A 20738-nucleotide genomic window follows, 5' to 3' on the forward strand; every position below is an offset into this window, starting at 1 on the left:
TGTGGCAACGCGTGGCACAACGATTTATCTACGTCAGTCGTCACTACACGATCTGAAAACACTGAATTGATATAAAGAATTAATTGAAATTAAAATAGACATTTCTGGTAATTTTGATATTATCATTGTAGCTTATTACATAATTATATTTTAATGTGCCAAAATATTTGCTTGATTTTTGTCTTTTTTGTTAATTTTGATAACAAAGGAGTATCCCGTAGCGACCAACTTTTATTTTTTTTTAATTAATTTTTACTTAATACTGCAAAGTAACTAATCCATGTATAATCATCGTCATTATCATCAGAAAATGATTCCATTATCATACCATCCTTTTAAAACTTTCAAAATTAGTTACATAATAATGTATAAAAGAAATATAATATTCATCTAAATTTTCACACATATAAATACTCCACGATACAAATACAAATAAAAAAGTCAACTGAGATTAAATAAAAACCTTAATGATGTTATTTTATGCAGAGGTTTATAAAAATACATTTAATACTAAAATGTGACCGACCTATGAATCCATTATCTGGTTAAATAGAAAATATAACATGTAAACAATTCGACTTCTAAACCGTAAATGCGATTGTATACGCTAAATATAATAATTTATAAATGATGATGAAAAACGAGCATCCTTTTAATCTACGTGTTGAAGATAAATAAACAATACTTAGATTTCTGTGTGATAGTCTTTCTTATCTTTTTTGAATGAAATTAAAACCTGTACCTATCTACAAGACAAAACTGGATTTGGCACTAGCAGGTTTTTAAGCGACAAAATAAATAGAACATATCCATAACATTCTAAAGTTATTGACGTTATTGTTCTTATATACTTATTTTAAATATAAGCTTCGTAAATTATGTTAGATGCAAGCCTAATAAGAAATTAGGAATACAAAAACTTTCATTGTTCTAAAAGTGGGACAACTTTTTATATAGCTGCAATTCATTCATCGCCAATCCCGTTATGACTATAATGCCGAGAATAGTATTCAGATCGGGTCGAGACTCGAGTAAGCTTAGCTGAACTCAGCTCAGTTAGTCAATAGGTGTAGCACAGAATAGTGTGTGTTATGTGATTGTAAATTGTAAACAGCCAGTGACGTTTCTATAAAGGTCAACATTTTAGTTTTTATAAATAGTCATCAACATAACCAAAGAGAGTTTAAGCATAAACCTATAACTTTTGAAGTTTACTTTTAGACATGATAGCGTGCAAAGGAAATGTGCTATTACTAATAACACTGTTAACTTTGCATCTTAATTTATGTGAGTATCTATAGTTTTTTATCAATACTTACAAGTCAAGGTTTAATAGCTAACTTTATCAAACAATATCGACGTGCTACAACTTAAAATTTGTTTTGCATTTTGTGTTATTTTCTATGTACTTATGTATTTAAATGATAATATTTTTATGTATGTCAAACTTTCCCTGTTTTCGTGCATGTAAAAAAAAATACCTTTTTGCCTTTAAAATATAAATTTCAGTACGACCATCATGAATTGAATCTAATTAAAAGTTTGTTAATATTTGCGAACGAATTCATTGTGACCTCAAGTGATTATTTATTTTGTATTATAGGTTATTGTAGAGAAAGATATAAAACAAACACAGACTTCTTACTGCACGAAGCTGGTGGAGTCCCTGATAGTAAACGGAATTACGAATCTCAATTTCCATCCTTGAATCCTCCGTCCAAACCACTTAATCAACAAAATGCTAATTCTTATACTACTGCAACTACGAGTATCGGAACAACCAGCAAACCGTCGTCCCCTAAAAGAGACTACGTAGCACCAAACTTTCCACCATTAAAACCCCCGACAACTCCTCCTAAACCAAATATTAATCCAAACCCTAATACTCAAGTTGGAACTACGCCCAAAAGCCCATCAGCGCCAAAAAGAGACTATGTTGCCCCACAATTCACAACAACGAAGCCAATAGTCCAAAATAATCAACCAGGTGGTGGAAAAGTCAAAGATCTAGTAAATTTTTACGACAGTAAAGATAAGAACCAAGGAATAACTGTACCTACAAAACCTAGTTATAGTTCCATACTACATGACCCCAAAGCGACACAAGGATCAACTTTATCAACTCCTAGTACACAGTTTACGGCTAAACCAGGTCAGACGGGCCCCAAAATGACGCCAAAGCCAATGAGCTACAGTGACATTTTGTCGGGATCTAATAAAAATCAGCCTCCTCCATCTCCTGGACAAAAACTAGGATTACCAAATTCCAGTGGAGTTAAACCACCAGCTACAAATACTGTAAATGTCCCGACGCCGAAACCGAATACTCCAGTTTTACCAAGTTCCCTAGCAAACACAAATACGAATAATAATAAAAACGGGCCCAGTGATATTGAATTGCAAACTCTAAGTGAAGAATTATTGAGGAAAGATGTTAACAATGCAGCGAAATATGTGACTGTTAACTACCAGGAAAAAACCACGTCGTTTACAAAAGAAGACAAGGCTCCGCAACCGTAAGTTTGTTTGTATTATCTTGCGGTTATGGAAGTTTTGAGCTAACATTTACATGTTTGAGATTCGTCTATAAATCTATGAACATTATGAAATGAAATTAATCGTATTAACAAAGGCCATAATATTATATGTGTAATTGTTAAATTCGAGTTGTTCATAATAATAAAATTATCCTAAGATTATGTAATTCGCGTATCTTTTGTTTTAGCTTAAGAACGAAATCTTGTTTATTTTGCCGTCATAATTGCTTACAGATTGCTGACTATAGCTCCTGACGCTTGGAATATTCCTACGATTCAAAAATTCCTACCTTTGTTAGATAATTACGAAAGAGACACGTTAGTTAATGAATATGTTACACCACAAGTAAGTAAATATAATAATTATTTAATATTTTATTAGAATCGATATCTTTCGCTTATAACCTGAATTGTTTTAGGAAAGAAATGAGGAGAATGCATTTATGGACGCTATTATGGCTACAACAGTTATGCGCCATTTGATGAACTTTTTGAAAGATAAAGGTAAGTTGACGAATAAATAAGAATTTTCATGATGAAACCAGTTGAAACGTTCATAACTCTAAACACGAATTCGGGGTTTAATTCCTGGAATTTACAAATGTTTATTTCTAATTACATATTGGCTGTGATCTATGTAAAACGTCAAAACTATATGTGCGTTGTACCTATATGATACGCTTAATTTATTACATATTAATGTTGCTTTACAGGATACGTCACGCAAGATCCAAAACAACAAAGAGATTTTGTGAAACAGATGTGGTTCGGCCTTTATTCTAGAGGCAAAGGCAAAATAAGTAGCTCAGGGTTCGAGCACATATTTGTTTCGGAACTTAAAAATGGAGAAGTATCAGGTAATACATAAAATTAATCATATCAATAGCGTCATACATGGTAGTATTGTGTGAAACATTACTTGAATATATTTATTGGACTTCAAAATATAGTATAACTTAATATACTTAACTTATATCTAATAATATTTTAATTTATGTTCTTATTTACTATATTATAAACTTTGAGGCTTCTCCTTGCCAAGTTTAAAATTTAAATATTGCTTTAGTATTTTCTCAACGTAGATAAATTGTTTAAAATTAGTTATTCGACTGTTAATCATCGACATACTTTATTCATTGTAACATTGTCCTTAAATTAAGATTAAAGTGTGACTTTAAAAAATATGGTGATACTTATATCTTAAAACTGCTAAGTGTTATGTAATTACAAGTTAATAATTTTATTTTAGGTTTACACAACTGGATTTATTTCTCGAAAGAAGAAGCCGCCAATCGCGCAAATTACTTAGGATATTTGAAATATGTTGAAATGAATGATGTAAGTTGATTTTAATGTTCATAAATATAATTTTTGCAGATTAAATAATTTGAATAATAAGCAAGTTATACTACAGGCGTGTAATTAAGTATAAGTTCATCTGCATAATGTTTTTAGCGGCTTAACTAATAAAGAAATATTATTTACAGAAAGGAGTCGTGATGAAGTTACACTTCAGTCAGCAAGGTGTTGACAAACCTGTGGACAGTATGTTCATTGGGACATCCCCGGAACTTGAAATGGCTGTGTACACTCTGTGTTTTGTCACGCGGGCTGGTGAAGAGTGCAAACTAAAATTAGGGAACAAAGATGTTGATATCGTAACTCACAACTTCCGATACCGCAGTAAAAACTATATCGGTAGTGCTTATCCTCAGATTTAAAATGTTGTTAACAAAATAGTACATTACAATACGAGGACGAAAAATTTTTTTCTGACAAGTGTGATTTCGCAGGCCGAGCCGCAGGCGAGGACTGCAATCACACGAGTCAGAAAAACATTTTTCGTCCGCGTGTTGTATAAAATTTTATATTACGGGGTCGGAAATGGGGGTTTTGCGCACGCGAAGCGTGCGTAAAACGTCAATTTACGCTTATAAATTTAATTTTATTTACGCTTCGCGTGCGCAAAACCCCCATTTCCGACCCCGTAATATAAAATTTTATACAACACGCGGACGAAAAATGTTTTTCTGACTCGTGTGATTGCAGTCCTCGCCTGCGGCTCGGCCTGCAAACTCACACTTGTCAGAAAAAAATTTTTCGTCCTCGTATTGTAATGTACTATTTTATAGATTCATATTTTAAATTTACATGCAATGTTTCTTGTTGAAATTTTGTTGTTCTTTTATTTTTAATGTAACGAATAATAAATAGAGGACTCAGTTTTATTGATGTTGGTCTTTCAATAAGGCGTAATCATAATTTACATAAAGAATACATTAAAAAAATTGCAATCTCTTTAAATCATTTCAGGTTCATTGCTGGCACACCTTATTATGGCCAGAATAATGAATTCCAATTTACACGTTAATGTTAGGCAGCGTCAGGTGTACCTACAATTATGAATAGACATGGCACGTGAGCCAAACTCTCATCATTGGATTTCTGGGTATTAAATTAATACAACTAATATAGATTTATATGTATCTCTTCGAATTTAACGACACGACAAGGGTAAAGCGATCACCATACACGCTGTGGGTTTCGAATTCGACTTGTGTATTCGTCTTTGTTAGTATTTTTGTTCATGGCATTTACAACACAGGAAAAATCGTTATTTATTTATCATTTGTATCTACGTGAGGTTCGTATCTACGTGAGGTTTGTATTTACGTGAAAGTATTTTCAAGCCTTTCAGACAAGATAAATCATTGAGTATAAATTCATACAGGCGTTTAGAATATAAAATATAAACAGATAACGTTTATTCCACCATCTGTAAGAAATGAAGCGTTCCAGTTGTTTTACCTATTGTGATCTCACAAGGGAAACTATTTGAGATAAATAATCAAAAAACGATTTCAAGATCAAAAATATAATAAAGAATCGATTAATAAATCGAAGACTTTTATCACTACAAAGAAATTAATCGATCTGGAGGCCCCTGGTGCTATTTGGATAGACACATTTAAAAACGGCAATAACAAACAGTAAAATTTGTTATCTATTCAACTTTGATAACCCTTTTGATAACCGAATGTCGTCTAGTCAGATATTTTATCTATACTACCGATGTGGTGCGATGCCGTTGTCCAAAAAGTATAGTAACCTATGCCGTTACCGTTCCTCATAGAGTATTATTATGTACATGACCGTTCCAAAGAAGGAGCGCCCAATATGTTAACGTTATTAAGATAAACAAATTACTCAGATAGAGTGAAGGTTTTGAACATAATCAAATATACAAAGGGGACTTTTAAATCTGTACCTGGCAACCCTGTTCCTGTATGTCTAATTGACAAGTTGTCACTTGTCAATGTCATGATTCGAATAATCCGTGTCAAATCAAAAGTTACAAACTCGATCGAGTAATCAAATCAATAAGTATGTCGATACTGTGGATAAGTGCACATGTACTATAATTTACTATGTATTTGACTGTTGTTGTTTGTTGTGCTTGCCGGTAAAAATTTAAATACGATGTTTGTAAATTTTAGTTAAAAAAATGAAAACTAGTTTAAATTCCTTCGAATTATATCTGTGCTTCTGTGTATGGACGTTTTCTAATATATACTCATTGTACAAACTGATAAAAGCTCAAACAGGTAAAAGCCATACTATTCGGATTTTTTTAAATGAAGTCAATTACTTAACTCATTGTAACAGATTATTTGTGACCTTCCAGATGTTCTACAACGAGAAGATTTGTCATCTCTTAGAGATTTACAACCAGGGTGGACGTTTATTTCGAGATACAAAGATGTTTCAGATATTGAATGGAGTAGTTGGAAATACTTCTTTCAAACATCTTGGTATTACTTAATAATACAGTTTATGATATCCGAGATTATTCGAAAACTGTTTGCATCATGGTTGAAATATTGGTATATTATGTCAACTGTAATTTTTATAACCATGGGAATGGGGTTAAGACAAATGATAATTATTTCTGTGCAGCCAGTGATCTATGCATTTATAATCAATTTCGGTGGCAATAAATTTACAATATGGCTAACAAGTATCCTGCTACTTTTAAGTTACAATTCACTTAAGTACAAATATTTCTTTTGGAATTTTTTGGATCATGATGATATGCAAGATGAAGAAGTGTATTTAATATTATTTAGTGTTGCTTGGATTGAGCTCCGATGTATCAGTTATTGTATTGACTTTATAGACAAACAGAGCAGTTGGAAGAAATACAGCAATTTGACTTTTCAAGATGTTATCAATATGTTTAGTTATGTTCTATACTTACCACTGCTTTATACAGGACCAATTATCCTTTATGAAGAGTTTGAAAAGAGTTTTAATGTTATTGGAGGGTTTAGAACCAAATTGAGGAAATTTATTTGGGACATGATGTTTTATTTAACATATACTATCTGTTTGGATGTTGCATTTCATTATATTTATTTTTTTGCAATGCAGAATAATATGGAGGTACTTGATTTTCATTTATTTACATTTTTTATGTGGAATATTTATTATTACTACTATTTTGTAATAACTGTGTGATTATTTGTTTTAGTTAATAAGGAAGTTGCCATCAATAGCTCTTTGTGGTGGAGGACTCTGGATGGGACTGCAATTTCACATGAAATATGTGATTTCTTATGGTACAACATCATCATTCGCAAGGCTCGATAATATAGAACCACCACCAACACCAAGATGTATAGCTAGGGTACATGTGTACTCTGAAATGTGGAGACATTTTGATGTTGGATTGTACAAGTTTTTAGTTAAGTGAGTATTAAGTTCACCAAGTTATGCAGAATTTCTATTATATTATGTTCAATTTATTACCGGCATAATGTATATTAATTTAAAATATTCTATTTTTACAGATACATCTATAAACCAGGATATAACACAATATCTAAATATTCCAGTATACCCAAGACTGCACACAAATTACTTGCTTCTTTAGCCACCTTTACATTCATATTTATGTGGCATGGGACTGTGTGGCATATTCTTGTTTGGTCATTTCTCAATTATGTAGGTATTACATTAGAACATTTAGGTAAGGTAGTGTCAACACATGAAAAATATCAGTGGTTTAAGACTAGTATTTTAAAAACAGACAAAATGGAGGCTAGATTTATTGGATTATTATGTACACCTTTGTTAGCATTGTCGGCTATATCAAATTTTTATTTGTTTGCTGGTAGTGAGATAGGTAATTTATTTTTTGAGTGCTTTTCTCAGCCGTCTATGTTGAATTTAATTTTATTAGGCACAACTCTGTACTGTTGTTGCCAAGTGTCTATGGCTTTACAAAATGTTCCTTCTAGAAGTGTTGTTAAAAAATGTTAGAAAACTAGGACAATTCAATGAAGTTCACACTATTGAAGCTTCTCTATCAAAGACTGATTTATTATGTTTTAGAATCTTGTTGGTTAAGGATAAATCATTCAAAATAAATTTCTATGTTATATGTTGTGTTTTAATCTTTTTTTTATTTAAAAAGGGGTTTGACATAAGATTTATTTTCTACTTAGGAATATGAAAAAAGAATGAATAAAACATGAAATTTTATTTACACTTATATTGCTATTAGTTGGTATGTGTTAGATCCTTTGAGAAGCAGATATGAGTGAATATGCATTGCTTCAATAAGGTCATTTGCATCGCCAGCAATACCAGCAGATTTATGTATCTGAATCATTTCTTTTCTTGTAAAAGTGTCCTTATTTAACTGACGAGAACGACGAGTGAGCAAATCCAAAAACTTTTTTAACTGAAAAGAAAACAATAAAGGCTTGAAGTTATCACTAGCATGTTTGGGAAAAAACATAATTTGACGCTTAAAATAGTTTGTGTATGAAGTCATTTGCATTAATAATAATCAATAATTGATTATGTATGACTTCATGCAAAAAATTAACTAAGCTAACTAACTAGCAATGGGTTAATGAAAACAACATGTTTACGATAATAAGGAAAATGAAACGGCTAACAAGTAGATGATTAAAATAATTACTCACTTTATTCCTAGAACTGATGCCCGAACCGTTAATAGACCTTGATAATTCTATGTTACCAAATTCATCACAGAATGTATCCATCAAGCTATGTTTAACTAAACTTATGACGTCATTCGCGTCTTGAACAGTTGCCTCTTCTCGTAAATCGACGCGAGCTCTAGCCTACAGAAGAGAATTTATATTTAAAAAAAGTAAGAAAGCTTTTATTTGTCCTAAAATGAAGGTGGTAGAACCCTTTGTGGTTCGACTCCGGCGGCACCACCACCACACCTATTTCTACCTAATAACAGCAGTGTTAGGCGCTGCTGTGTTCCGGTTTGAAGAGTGTGGTAAGGAAGACAGACTTTTCCGAGGCGTTCCAGCTTAGTCCTCAGGGGTAGCGGCGCATCTGTGGCCGACCTCAGGTAGGAATATTTAATCCTATCTGGGGTTGATTACAGAAGTCTATGGGCGGCAGTAGCCACTTACCATCAGGTGGACTGCATGCTCGTCTGCTACTCCTATATTATAAAAAAAAATATTATTTCGCAAGTTAAAAGCTTTTAAAAATGTAAAAGTAAACATTATTTGAGTAGTGAAACCGAAACTACCCCCATAAAGGCTCCCAGGACCTGTATTTGTTTTGTACCCAAGGTCTGTGCCTGGCTTCTGGCTTCGACCTAGTCTGATAACGTATTCTGAGTAAAGTAATATAATCATGGCTTTTTTGCCATATAAGTAGGGGTGATAAATAATTTCGAATTTTTTGACTTAAGAAATATATTGTGAGAACCTCCAAATTTGATTGTAACCCATTTGTACCTCCTCTGTACAGGGTTTTTATAAATTATTATAATACACATCATAATTAAACTTCCACAGTAGAGATCTTTGGTTTTGTTATTACATTCGAGTAGAAACAATTATCTTTCAGCTACCTGTATACGTAAATGATATTTATTGTGCTTAATATGATTACCTGTGTAAGCCTAATACAAGCTTCAAGCTGTCTTGTCGTGATAGGAGTACCATCATTTGCTATCCCTTGATGGTTATGACGTAATTCTAGGTAGAAGTCTTGCAACGTACTAGCAGCGTCATTACTAAGTTTCGGATGTACATATCTCCTTGCGTACGCTATGTACTTTCGTAGTAAAACTAAGGGCAATGTATCTATAACTTCTCCGGGTCGCAGCCGAAGGCGTTTACTGTAAAAAATATGATCTTGAGGCGATTAGAAATTAGTAAAATATACAAAACGCATGCAGAATGAGTAAAAATCGATTACTTTCATAATTTTAAAGTTATTAATTTTATCTGTTTAAGAATTATGGTTTTGTTAATTGATTATTAGGGATAATGTACCTACAGACTACTTTATGATTTATTAAAAATACATATTGAAACAAAAAAAAAAAACTGTTCACATACTTTTCAGAACATTATGACAAAACATCACCAACCATGTTTCCACCTCGACATATTTACTAAGAGAGTAAGCAAGTAAGACTTAATTCATAACATGCACTATAATTTGGAAAAATCAGAGATGCTCTCTGCTAAGGAGATGCTTAAGATTTGGACTAAATTTCCTTAACTGTTATTGATTATTAAAAAGCTTACCTTAGAGAAATTTCGCTGGCACTTTGGCTTGTATTAATGTTGACATTTAATTTACTTGATCCAACAGATGTTCTTGGTTTATTTTTTGAACCTGAGTGTAGAGCTAGCACATGTTCTGATAACATTGCATCTGTTTTCTAAAAAAATAATTATTGCGTAAAATAATATAAATCTATGTCACTTGAGTCGCGTGAGTACACCTTTAAAATTACTTTTATCATTTCATCATAAAATTGTAAGCTAAGTAAAAACGTATTTCGCATAAGCAGAATGTGCACTATTTTTTAATATTACACTCTGTAAGTCTTTATATATAGCAGAGTATTTGTAATTAATATTTAATTACAGTAAACCATTCCTTTAGAGAACATTCCCTAAATTAAAATAATATTAAATTTGTTCATACCTCATCTGGCTGATCAAGTAAGATAAAAACCAAGTCGAATCTGGATAGTAAAGCTGAATTCAATTTAAGGTTTTCTGCTACTGTTTTTGCCCTGTAAAAGACGAGGCCTCTTATTATAGATTACTGTGTTACGTAAATATCAAATTAATAATGTAAAATACGTTACTCGGTATATTTGGCAGTTCCAATAATCATAAGTAATGCAGTTTCTTATGTTAAATAATGATTTAAAAAATAATGTTGTTGCATAAATATTTAACTACTGTACACTACTGCTACTCAAATATACAAACGTTAATAATAGTATGACTTTTACTTACTCTTAATAATAATTAATTCGTTAAAATAAATCTATATAAACTAAATAACAAGTAGGTACCTGTTGTAACTCCCGCCGGCCGGATTAGCGGCTGCTAAAACAGTCGCTCTGGCAGCTAAACTGCAAACTACCCCGCCTTTTGCCACGCTCACACGTCGCTGTTCCATCGCCTCTAGGAGACTGCTGTGGTGGGCTGTCATCTAAAATACGAAACGATGGGTGTAATTTTGGTTTTTGATTTTTGAAATAAAAATATGAGGATAAACTTATTGAAATGGTCTTTGAACATTGATTTATTATCCAGCACCTCCAAGATTTTTAAGTGACACTTTTCGACCGATAAACTGCTTCAAAAACCCCTATATCTAGGCCTTTTATCGCCCTCACTTTCCGGCGCCACATATTAATAGTAGTACTAATAACGCTATCATAAAGGAGGGTTAGTCGCCTTTTATTTATTTATTTTTTTGGTTACGAGAGGGAATCTTTCAAAAGGTACCCGACGACGTGGGACGCCGGGTTCTGTGGGATTTTTATCGCACTTAAACCCCCCTGGTGGCCGTCCTCAACGCTTGTTGGAGAACTCCGGAATCTCCGAAGGAACACAAACGAAGTCCTCCAAGCGCGATGCCCCAATCGGCCCTGGGGGAGCACTTTTGGTTCCTGTCACATCATCAGGTGTTCACGACGGGATCCGATCACACGTACCGCAGTCCTTCCCGGGGTTGCTTGCTGGACGGCTCGAGCTCCCACTCTTACGCCCGGAACCCCGGAAGCTCCCTTTTAGTCGCCTCTTACGGCAGGCAGGGATACCGTACCTGTTCTATTCCCGGGACTACAGGGGCAAGGTATAATCGCAAGGTAAAACTTTATAGATAAAGTCGCATACCTTATCGAGCTCGTCTACACAGCAGACGCCGCGGTCGGCCAGCACGAGTGCGCCGGCCTCGAGCGCGAAGTCCCCGCCCGCCTCGCGGCCCAGCGCCACCGTCAGCCCGCCCGCCGACGCTGACGCACCGCACACGTACACGCCTGCGATCAAATGTATAGTTTCGACAGTCATGTATAACATTTAGCCAACGAGTATGCTGGCCATCGAATAATAGTAATAACTGCCTTGAGAGGTGTTGCTACCTATGAAGCAGAATGTGTTTATCTGCTTTAACCACATCCAAATCAAAACACAGCAGTGCTCGACAATGCTATTATTAAACTGAAACTGGTAGTGTAGTGGCGTCTCCAGAATCAAAACTGCTATTTTATTATGGTTATATTCTTTACTTAAGATAAGGTTATATACTTTATTGTCACAAGATTTATAGAGAATCTTACTTCCCATTTAATTAAGTTTACCTCTAGGAGCAGCATGAGCTGCTGCTTGCAACAATCGTGACTTCCCCAGTCCTGGGTCACCCACTATTAAAACATGGGGGTTGGATCTTGCACCATGATCATTTTCAGTGCCGCCTATCAATCCTAGTATGAGTCCAGCTTTCACTGCTTCGTGGCCAAATATTGTGGGGCATAAGGAATGAACCAGCAATCTAAAAACATCTTCAGATGCATGTATCTCCTGAAAACGATGTATAAATTTTAATGCATGTTGTGTATAAATATAAACTTTATGTTGATGAATGTTTGTATCATGTTACAAATATTTTTTCAGCCGATTTCAAAAAGGATTATCTTAATGTAGCTGAAAGTTTTATTAATGATGGGAACTTCACCTCAATATTTGCAACAAGATAAATCATAGGTAAACATTTTGGTTACATTTTTATGTAGGTATACTCATCACTTACTTGTATCGCGTAATAATCTTTTATAGTAAACGACAGTGTTGGATTACTGAGATTTCTTTGACTATGAATGGATACAGCTTCAACATACAGCTGCAATAGTCTGGCTGCTCTCCTGCCATCTTCACCACCTTTGCTTTCGCCTCGAACCTGTAAAAGTGGTCATACTTTATTGTACTAAATAAATGTGTAGATCATAACTTCTTTATAGTCTACTGGTGGTATAAATCTGTAGTTGGAGTGATCTTTAATCTATCATGGTCAAGTCCTGTTAGAATAACTTTGGTAGCACCTTCTATACTTTTTTATTTTATTTTAATTCCATAAAAACCAACCTTTTATACTGGAGTTTTCAGAAATGAATAAGAAAGGTGTTTTTTTAAATTACCTGTACAATTCCTGTGACTGAAAGCACATCTCCTGGACACGCAGTGCCGACTAGATCTCCCTGCAGCTCAATTTCAACACTTCTTGGAATTGTTCCTGATATACTCTGAAAATAAACAGCAAAGTTTTAATATCGAATCTCTTTTTTTATAAAAAAGAAGTAGCAAACTAGCATGCAGTACACATGATGGTAAATAGCAACTGCTACCACCTATGGACATCTGTCATCAACTCTCGATAAGATTAAAGTTCTACCTGAGGTCAGTCATGGAAGCATTGTTATGAGGGAAGGTCATTGAAACACCTTTGATAAGCATGTCTCTTAACACACCCTTCAAACTGGAACAAAGCAGTTGCTGTTATTAGGCAGACATAGGTGCGGCGATGGTGCCCCCAGATATTCCCATCACAAACGGTTCTATCACTTTCCAAATTAAAAAAAAATCTTTTTGCTAATTATTTATTCACTATTGAAATGGCTAAAAATATAAAATCATGACCTGTGATTGTATTTCCTGTATTTTAGCCACTTGCCAATCAGTCGTATGAGTGAAAGGAGAAGATTGTAGCGGCTCAAACTTCACACCACTTCTACAGCTTTGACAGACATTTGGTGCTACGAAATAAATAAGGTGTTTCAATAAATGTATACATTTTTTATTCATCACTCTGTAGGAATAACTTAGCACAAAGAAATCAGTTGCTGAAAAAGTTTGTACATGAATAAATTGGCCACCCATAAAATCTGTGTCCTAGTCTATTGGCAAATATGCCCACTTGTTAAGTTATTAATGGGGCATTTCACGCCAAGCGGACAGGAAAAAAAAGTGAGGTTCTGAATTTTGTTCATATTGGGGTCAATTATACTTTTAGTGGATAGGACATACAATATTATATTTATGTAGTGATTATTAGTCAAGTTATGAGCTTTTAAAGAATGGTGAGTGGTGCTTGGCGTGAAATACCCCAAATATTAAAAATTGTACCAGTAAAAACTCCCTGTGGTTGCATCACTGCTTGTATGCTATGGCAACTGGAACACTCAAATGCCATTGATGTGCACATGAGGCCCACACTGCCTACTCTGATCACTGTCCCTTTGATGGTCACCAGCTTGCCTACAATATCACATTACTTGTTTACACAAAGTACCATTGTTAGGAAGGAATAAGGAATGAAATTGTATTTATTAGTTTTTTTTTATACTATAAAAGTAGCAGACGAGCATGCAGTCCACCTGATGGTAAGTGGCTACTGCCGCCCATGGACATCTGTAATCCACCCCAGATAGGATTAGGTATTCCTACCTAAGGTCGGCCACAGATGCGCCGTTATCCCTGAGGACTAAGCTGGAACGCCTCGGAAAGTCTGTCTCCCTTACCACACCCTTCAAACCGGAACACAGCAGCGCCTAGCACTGCTGTTATTAGGTAGAAATAGGTGTGGCGGTGGTGCCGCCGGAGTCGAACCACAAAGGGTTCTACCACCTTCAACAAAGTTCTCAAAGTATAAGTAAATATTAATGTTATTATCTTTCTTAATTAAGATCATATGAAAATTCACCTTTTAGTCTTAATACAAGCAAATTATAAAATAATTACAGGTATTACCAAAATAATTAACTTTCAGATTTGCTATAGGTATTGTTGGCTGATGATTAAGTATCCTTACTTTGATTCTGGATTCACATTTCAATGCCTAAAAATATTTTTATTATATTAAAATAATGTTAATGAAACTACAAATGTAAAATTCACATTGAATAAACTATTATAATTGCTGGCCTGTTGATGGTGATAAATTACTTGTAAATAAATGATTGTCACTCAAGAACAAAAATCAATTGTTTAATATTACAACTTACCTCATGTAAACAAAACTCCAACAAGTGCAATATATTTTCAGGTCTTTCGAACAAATCTGTTTGAAATGAGGGCCAACCATTTGCAAAATCTGTATCACTTGTCAAGCTTTGAACATCCAGTGGAATACTGTGGGTCTGGTCGATCTTCTCCAAGTCAAACAGGCTTCTGTGCTTCTCCACAAATGTTTGGAAACATTTCATTTGTTCTGATGTTTCAGGTGCTATTGAATTTTTGTCTGAAATTATTTGTGAGATAAGTTGGGACAAATGTTATAAAGTATGGAAACATTATCGGACCTACCAAATCTTACAAATATTTCCAGTACCTATTGTAAATACAATTATATTTTAGAAGTAATTAATTATTACAATTCACCTTCAGAGGGAAAATATAGCTTCCATACATTATCCTCTGACCCAACGGCGAATACTATTGGTAGCTGGTTTGCTGGTGCTCTTGAAGATACGGATGCTGACGTGCTGGGTCCTACTGATGATGTATTGTTCAGGCTGCGACTATCACCAGTAGCTTTTGTATTCTTGTTGCGATTCCAATTATTCCTACATCGACCTCTCCAGTTACGGCGCATTTTGTCATCCAATGTGCTAGTTCAATATAAAAAACAAATGTACCAATGAATTAGAGCGTGAAAAAGAAATAACTAAATAATTAATAAATAAATACAAATAAAAATCTACGAAAATTTTCGGTATTCCCGCCAAAGATTGTCAAAAGTGACAGCTGTCGCTGAAAGTTGAGCAGCTGAACGAGTCGGCCAATCTGGATAGTGACATAAAATTAATATCTTATACAATATGTATATGTGAAATAATCTATTATACGTAATTTTAAAAGTTTATGAGCTTTAATCTGAACTGTTTGCTTTTTATCAATAGAATAATACGTTCACGTTATCCTTAACAAAAAGTATTATGTGATGTAGCTGGTAACATTATTTATTGTCATGCATTGCTGAACGATGATAGCGCGCAAAATTTAAAAATAAATGTCTAATTTGAAGTTATTTGAGTTTTTTGCAATGAAACTCTTTCTCGAAAATATGAAATTACTGGCTGTTCAGTAAAATTGTAAATAGAATTCTATTGTTCTGTACTTAAAAAATAAGTTTGATTGATTTGAAATATTTTCATAATAAATTTGAAATATCACGGGTGAGGTGTCACCCTGTTGATGTTGAAGAGTTTTATTTGCGAATAATAATAATAATAAATAATGTCAGGTGAAGGTGGCGATGGTCCATCGGACGCGCCACCAGCTGAAGTAGCTGAAGTGGGTGGAGGGGAGGGCCACGAGCAAGGTGCAGCGGAGCAGCATGCCGCTGATGTTAGCCAAACCGCTGTGAAACTCGACGAGGTCGCCAGAAAGATGTCGAGGAGGCAGTCGGTGTACCCGACAGCGGAAGAGGGCGACGATCCATTAGACATCGACCGGACTGCGTTGGAAGCTATTCTGGACGTCAGCTCCCGTATTCAAGACATTCAAAAGAAAAGCAAAGTGTCGATGAGCACACTAGCCTTTGCCCAAGAGTCGTATAAAGATAAACAAGTACTTTGAATTTTGTCATTACTTTGTTTACTTGTAGTAAAGTATGTAATTCGACTTGGTATTTTATTTAAGAGTATTTGTAGCCTTATTTTCAATTAAGGAATATCGCAGGCCTAATTTCAGATTACCGTATTAGCAAAGAGAAGTTCTATTACGAATAAAAGTAATATAAATTTTCAGGCTAAAGCCAAGGAAGCTCGAAGTAATCGTATGGGCGGCTTGAAAACCCAGCATAGATTTTTATTAGAGAATGCAGCAGCAATTTTAAATAAAACTCCAGAATATGTTCTGGTAAGGAAAAATAGCTCAAGTATCTTCAATGTTCAAGTATCATTTATTACTACTACTATATTCTAGTCTATTCTAATTTTAAATGCGATTTATTCTACTATGATCTATCCATCCATCCATCCATCAGCCTTTACGAGTCCATTGCTGGACATAGGCCTCCCCATAATCCGCGCCACTTCGACCGGTCTTAAGCCGTCTGAATCCAGCAGATGTGGCTATGATCTGTAGAAGATAAATTACTTTGGACATGATGGTCAAGCTCAAATATTAGATGATGCGATTATAAATTTGTTTGAACGTGTTTTCGTAACGTATGTATAGAAATATAACTAGAACGGTATGACAATAGCATGGCAACTTCGATTTCATCTTATATTATAGATGATAGAACGGATAGAACATTATCTATATGGACTAAATTATTGATGTTCATAGGCGGCAGGGGCCACTTACCATCGGGTGGATAGCAAGCTCATTTTCTAGTCCAAAATAAATAATAGGTTATAAACTTGCTTGACTCACGTTAAATAAACGAATACCAAATATATCTTAAAATAATCTTAAAAATTACGTAGTCTAGCTGCAATTGTACGAATCGACATAAAAAATTTAATTCACAGGAGGGCGTTTATGATGCTGACATTCACATAGACCTCTTAGATAGCGCGGTGGCTGAAGGGGGAAGAAACTGTATTGTCCTTTGTGATGCCCTTTTGCCTCCCTTGAAAATGGGTAAAATTCTATAAACGGAATAATAATAGTCGTAATTAATAGCTTTTATATGTACTACATTGATGACAACCAAACATCAGTTTCTTCTTAAATTTGAATTAAGTTACTTCCTTTTGGATACCTTGAAGGCAGTATTCCCGTTGTCGCTTTGTATCGACTGATATTACGTTAGTTTGTTGCGGACTATTTGCAATACCTGATTTAACTAATCTAAGTCCATAAACTTTTTTAAAATGTGTCCGTTAATAAAATATGTACACCTTATAGATTTTGTCCTGTCCAATTTCAGAATCTGGTAGATACATTCCAAACCAGAAAGGTAGGATGGAACGCACATACATATCAGATGCCTCTACTATAGGTACGGAGGGTCAGTGCGTAGCATTGTATAGAATCAAAAATAAAGCGATTGATACGAAGAATGTGGCTGATGTAAGCGTAAATCTTTATGTACCTGTTTCAGGGGGAAATAGTAATAAGTGTTATTTTTGTAGCTTAACTTTAGTTAGACATCGTAAAATTATACTCTTCTACAAAAATAGAGTAATTTGACACACTAAATACATGAATAGCGTTTGACTCAGCTGAAAGTAGACATTTCTCGTAAAAAAGTTCCTCCTACTCTTGAAATTTTACATCCCCTAAAAGATCACGGTTGGCCTTAAATGTATATCGATTTAAATTTTTGGGGACAATATCTTTTCGGAAAAATTCCCGCTTCTTGAAGGTCACGGACGATAAGAAATATTATTTACGACGGGATTTTAGATTATTTTCTTTGGCCCTGTATATAGGAGGGGGCCCCGCCTGGATTGTCCTGACCTTTATCAAAAGCTCTGTGTCAATATTTTTTTCTTTATAGGTACAAACCCGTTTATACTTTCCAGGATTACTTTCTAGTGTTATTCGACATGAATCAAGAGACAGAGAACGTGGTGTCTGGTATCTTCAAAACGTTGCAACGCGTGTACATCCCCGCTCTGCAGGCTTGCAAGGCTTGGGGAGACCTCAACCCGCCGAATCCAAGGAGCGCAGATACTATTAAAACTTACATTTCCAAGATTATGATCTTTATCGATTATCTTGCTAGTAAGTTTGCCAGTTTACAATAAAATTGTAAATATTAACACGAGGAATTCCAGCTTACTCCATAGGAATAGCAACGCATCTGTGACTGACCTCAAGTAGGATTTCAATCTTACCTGACGTTGATCATTATTGGTGTCCAAGGGCAGGTGCCACCTACCATAAGATAATATCATGTTGTTTTGCCACTTCTATTTTATAAAATGTAACACTATCAAGGTAATAATGACCTGTGATTTCCATAAATTATTATAACAAGTGATTTTCCACACGAACTTCTTGCAAATATACATTTTATTACAGAAACGAAAATAGACCTGGACTGTTGCACAAAGTTCAAAATAAACCTAATGCTGTATGAAGAGGAGTTGTCTGATCAGGAGAAAATGAAAGCGGCCATCACTAAGACGCATGTATTGGAAGAAATATGCACTTATGTGAAGCAATGGATGAGACAAATTACAATGGTAAAAATCATCATCATCATCATCATCAACCCATTACTGTCCCACTGCTGGGCACGGGTCTCCTCTCAGAATGAGAAGGATTAGGCCATAGTCCACCACGCTGGACAAGTTCCTATTGGTAGACTTCACATACCTTTAAGATTTTTTTATGAATCTCTCAGGTATGCAGGTTTCCTCACGATGTTTTCCTTCACCGCTTAAGCAAGTGATAATTAATTTCTAATACGCACATAAATTTGAAAATCAGAGGTGCGTGCCTGGGATTTGAACCTCGGACCCCTCGATCGAGAGGCCGCGTTTCTTAACCACTAGGCTATCACCGCTCTTATGGTAAAAATACTTACTACTAATTGTTAATAGTTCATTTGATGTTGACTTTGGACATCTTGGTGTTTATTCAGGTAGACTTCTTGCCAATTTGCAATTTCCGTATCAAATAGCTCAAAAATCTCAATGTCCTTTTTTCTTTCTGTGTCTTCTCCTGTGAAGCAAAAATTTAACCGAATTGGATAATAGTATAAAGGTCAAAAAGCAGTGATAGCCTAGTGGTTAAGAAACGCGGCCTCTCGATTGAGGTGTCCGAGGATCAAATCCCAGGCACGCACCTCTGATTTTCAAATTTATGTGCGTTTTAGAAATTAATGATCACTTTCTTAAACGGTGAAGGAAAACATCGTGAGGAAACCTGCATACCTGAGAGATTTATAAAAAAAAATCTTAAAGGTATGTGAAGTCTACCAATACGCACTTGGCCAGCGCGGTGGACTATGGCCTAATCCTTCTCATTCTGAGAGGAGACCCGTGCCCAGCAGTGGGACAGTAATGGGTTGATGAAGATGATGATGATGATAAAGATCTTTGCAAATTTTAGTTTTTTGCCAAAATCAATCCATTTTTCAGGTACTGGTTCAAAGTCAGCAACTGAGACGAGAGCCCTCCAACATTGGCCCTTTAGCGGAATTGGACCACTGGCGTCGTCAGCTGACCACCTTCACCTCTATCATAGAACACATAAAGAGCGATCCTTGCCAAATGTACATACATACTCTCATTCGAGCAAAGTCTAAACTTATTAAGGTACACTTGGATTCTTACGTTTTAGATTTCGTTAAAGTCTTTGGAATACCTATTCGCTAAATTCTGAAAATTTGAAACCCAATTCATAATAACATGTTATACTAATATTAATTTAATAATTAATACTTTAAACATAATAATAATAAATAAATAGTAAGTCAAAAAAATTATAAGTTAGTTTTTAAACATTCTTTCCTTCTTTAAAGAAACGCATTACACTTATTTCGACATCGACAATCTTAAAATTGTATAGACCTTTCGTAATAAATAGGTTTGATTTCTCTCTCTCTCTCTATATTATAAATCGATTTCTGTAGAAATGGAGATTGTTGGACAACCAAGTAACTGATTATTATAATGAAGCTTACGACAATGTTAAATATTTATATGCACTGGAGAAGTATTGCGAGCCTTTGTATAGGTAAGTTTTCCTAATTATTTGCTATAAATCATGATATTTGTTGTTGCTCAAAACCAGATTTTCAGAATTTGTTACGATATATCACGGAAAATATCTTGTTGATTTGTTTTAAAAATGTTTCGAACTGTAGTATAAATGTGCTAAGGAATACAGTCCGTAGTAATTTTTAAAACCTAAGAAAAATCTTAAG

The 20738-nt window shown here is 34.6% G+C and overlaps 5 protein-coding genes across 5 annotated transcripts in view; 4 read left to right on the top strand and 1 right to left on the bottom strand.

Annotated features, from left to right (window-relative positions):
* Nucleotides 1–19608, top strand: part of msl-2 (male-specific lethal 2) — a 120546-nt gene extending 100938 nt beyond the window's left edge. Inside the window, exon 5 of the mRNA XM_073086538.1 lies at nt 19592–19608. The gene's annotated coding sequence lies outside the window, so the exon portion shown is untranslated. The remainder of the gene's footprint in view (nt 1–19591) is intronic.
* On the top strand, nt 1031–4277 carry LOC140752280 (uncharacterized). Its single transcript, XM_073086515.1, has 7 exons — nt 1031–1287; nt 1604–2516; nt 2772–2883; nt 2957–3041; nt 3251–3394; nt 3787–3875; nt 4025–4277. The coding sequence occupies exons 1-7, from the start codon at nt 1224–1226 to the stop codon at nt 4256–4258; spliced, it is 1641 nt and encodes a 546-aa protein (XP_072942616.1). The 5' UTR covers nt 1031–1223; the 3' UTR covers nt 4259–4277.
* On the top strand, nt 5395–7980 carry rasp (protein-cysteine N-palmitoyltransferase Rasp). Its single transcript, XM_073086527.1, has 4 exons — nt 5395–6142; nt 6223–6980; nt 7069–7286; nt 7388–7980. The coding sequence occupies exons 1-4, from the start codon at nt 6043–6045 to the stop codon at nt 7857–7859; spliced, it is 1548 nt and encodes a 515-aa protein (XP_072942628.1). The 5' UTR covers nt 5395–6042; the 3' UTR covers nt 7860–7980.
* Nucleotides 8061–15650, bottom strand: LOC140752272 (DNA helicase MCM8). Its single transcript, XM_073086501.1, has 15 exons — nt 15284–15650; nt 14908–15143; nt 14654–14741; nt 14030–14161; nt 13544–13659; nt 13045–13149; nt 12660–12806; nt 12211–12430; nt 11747–11889; nt 10918–11057; nt 10539–10629; nt 10133–10269; nt 9489–9717; nt 8531–8692; nt 8061–8283 (listed from the first exon to the last, which is right to left on the bottom strand). Exons 1-15 carry the CDS (start codon nt 15495–15497, stop codon nt 8089–8091), a joined length of 2355 nt encoding a protein of 784 aa, XP_072942602.1. The 5' UTR covers nt 15498–15650; the 3' UTR covers nt 8061–8088.
* The window catches only part of kl-3 (dynein heavy chain 8, axonemal kl-3), a 33388-nt gene continuing 28791 nt past the window's right edge, over nt 16142–20738 (top strand). Inside the window, exons 1-8 of the mRNA XM_073080932.1 lie at nt 16142–16474; nt 16655–16765; nt 17386–17497; nt 17787–17929; nt 18385–18586; nt 18887–19050; nt 19951–20127; nt 20445–20548. Of these exons, the coding sequence (XP_072937033.1) occupies nt 16142–16474; nt 16655–16765; nt 17386–17497; nt 17787–17929; nt 18385–18586; nt 18887–19050; nt 19951–20127; nt 20445–20548 (1346 nt within the window). The remainder of the gene's footprint in view (nt 16475–16654; nt 16766–17385; nt 17498–17786; nt 17930–18384; nt 18587–18886; nt 19051–19950; nt 20128–20444; nt 20549–20738) is intronic.

The sequence above is a fragment of the Epargyreus clarus genome, unplaced genomic scaffold, assembly GCF_041222505.1.
Source record: "Epargyreus clarus isolate Ecla_fem2 unplaced genomic scaffold, WU_Ecla_fem_2.2 ptg000003l, whole genome shotgun sequence".
NCBI lineage: Eukaryota > Metazoa > Arthropoda > Insecta > Lepidoptera > Hesperiidae > Epargyreus > Epargyreus clarus.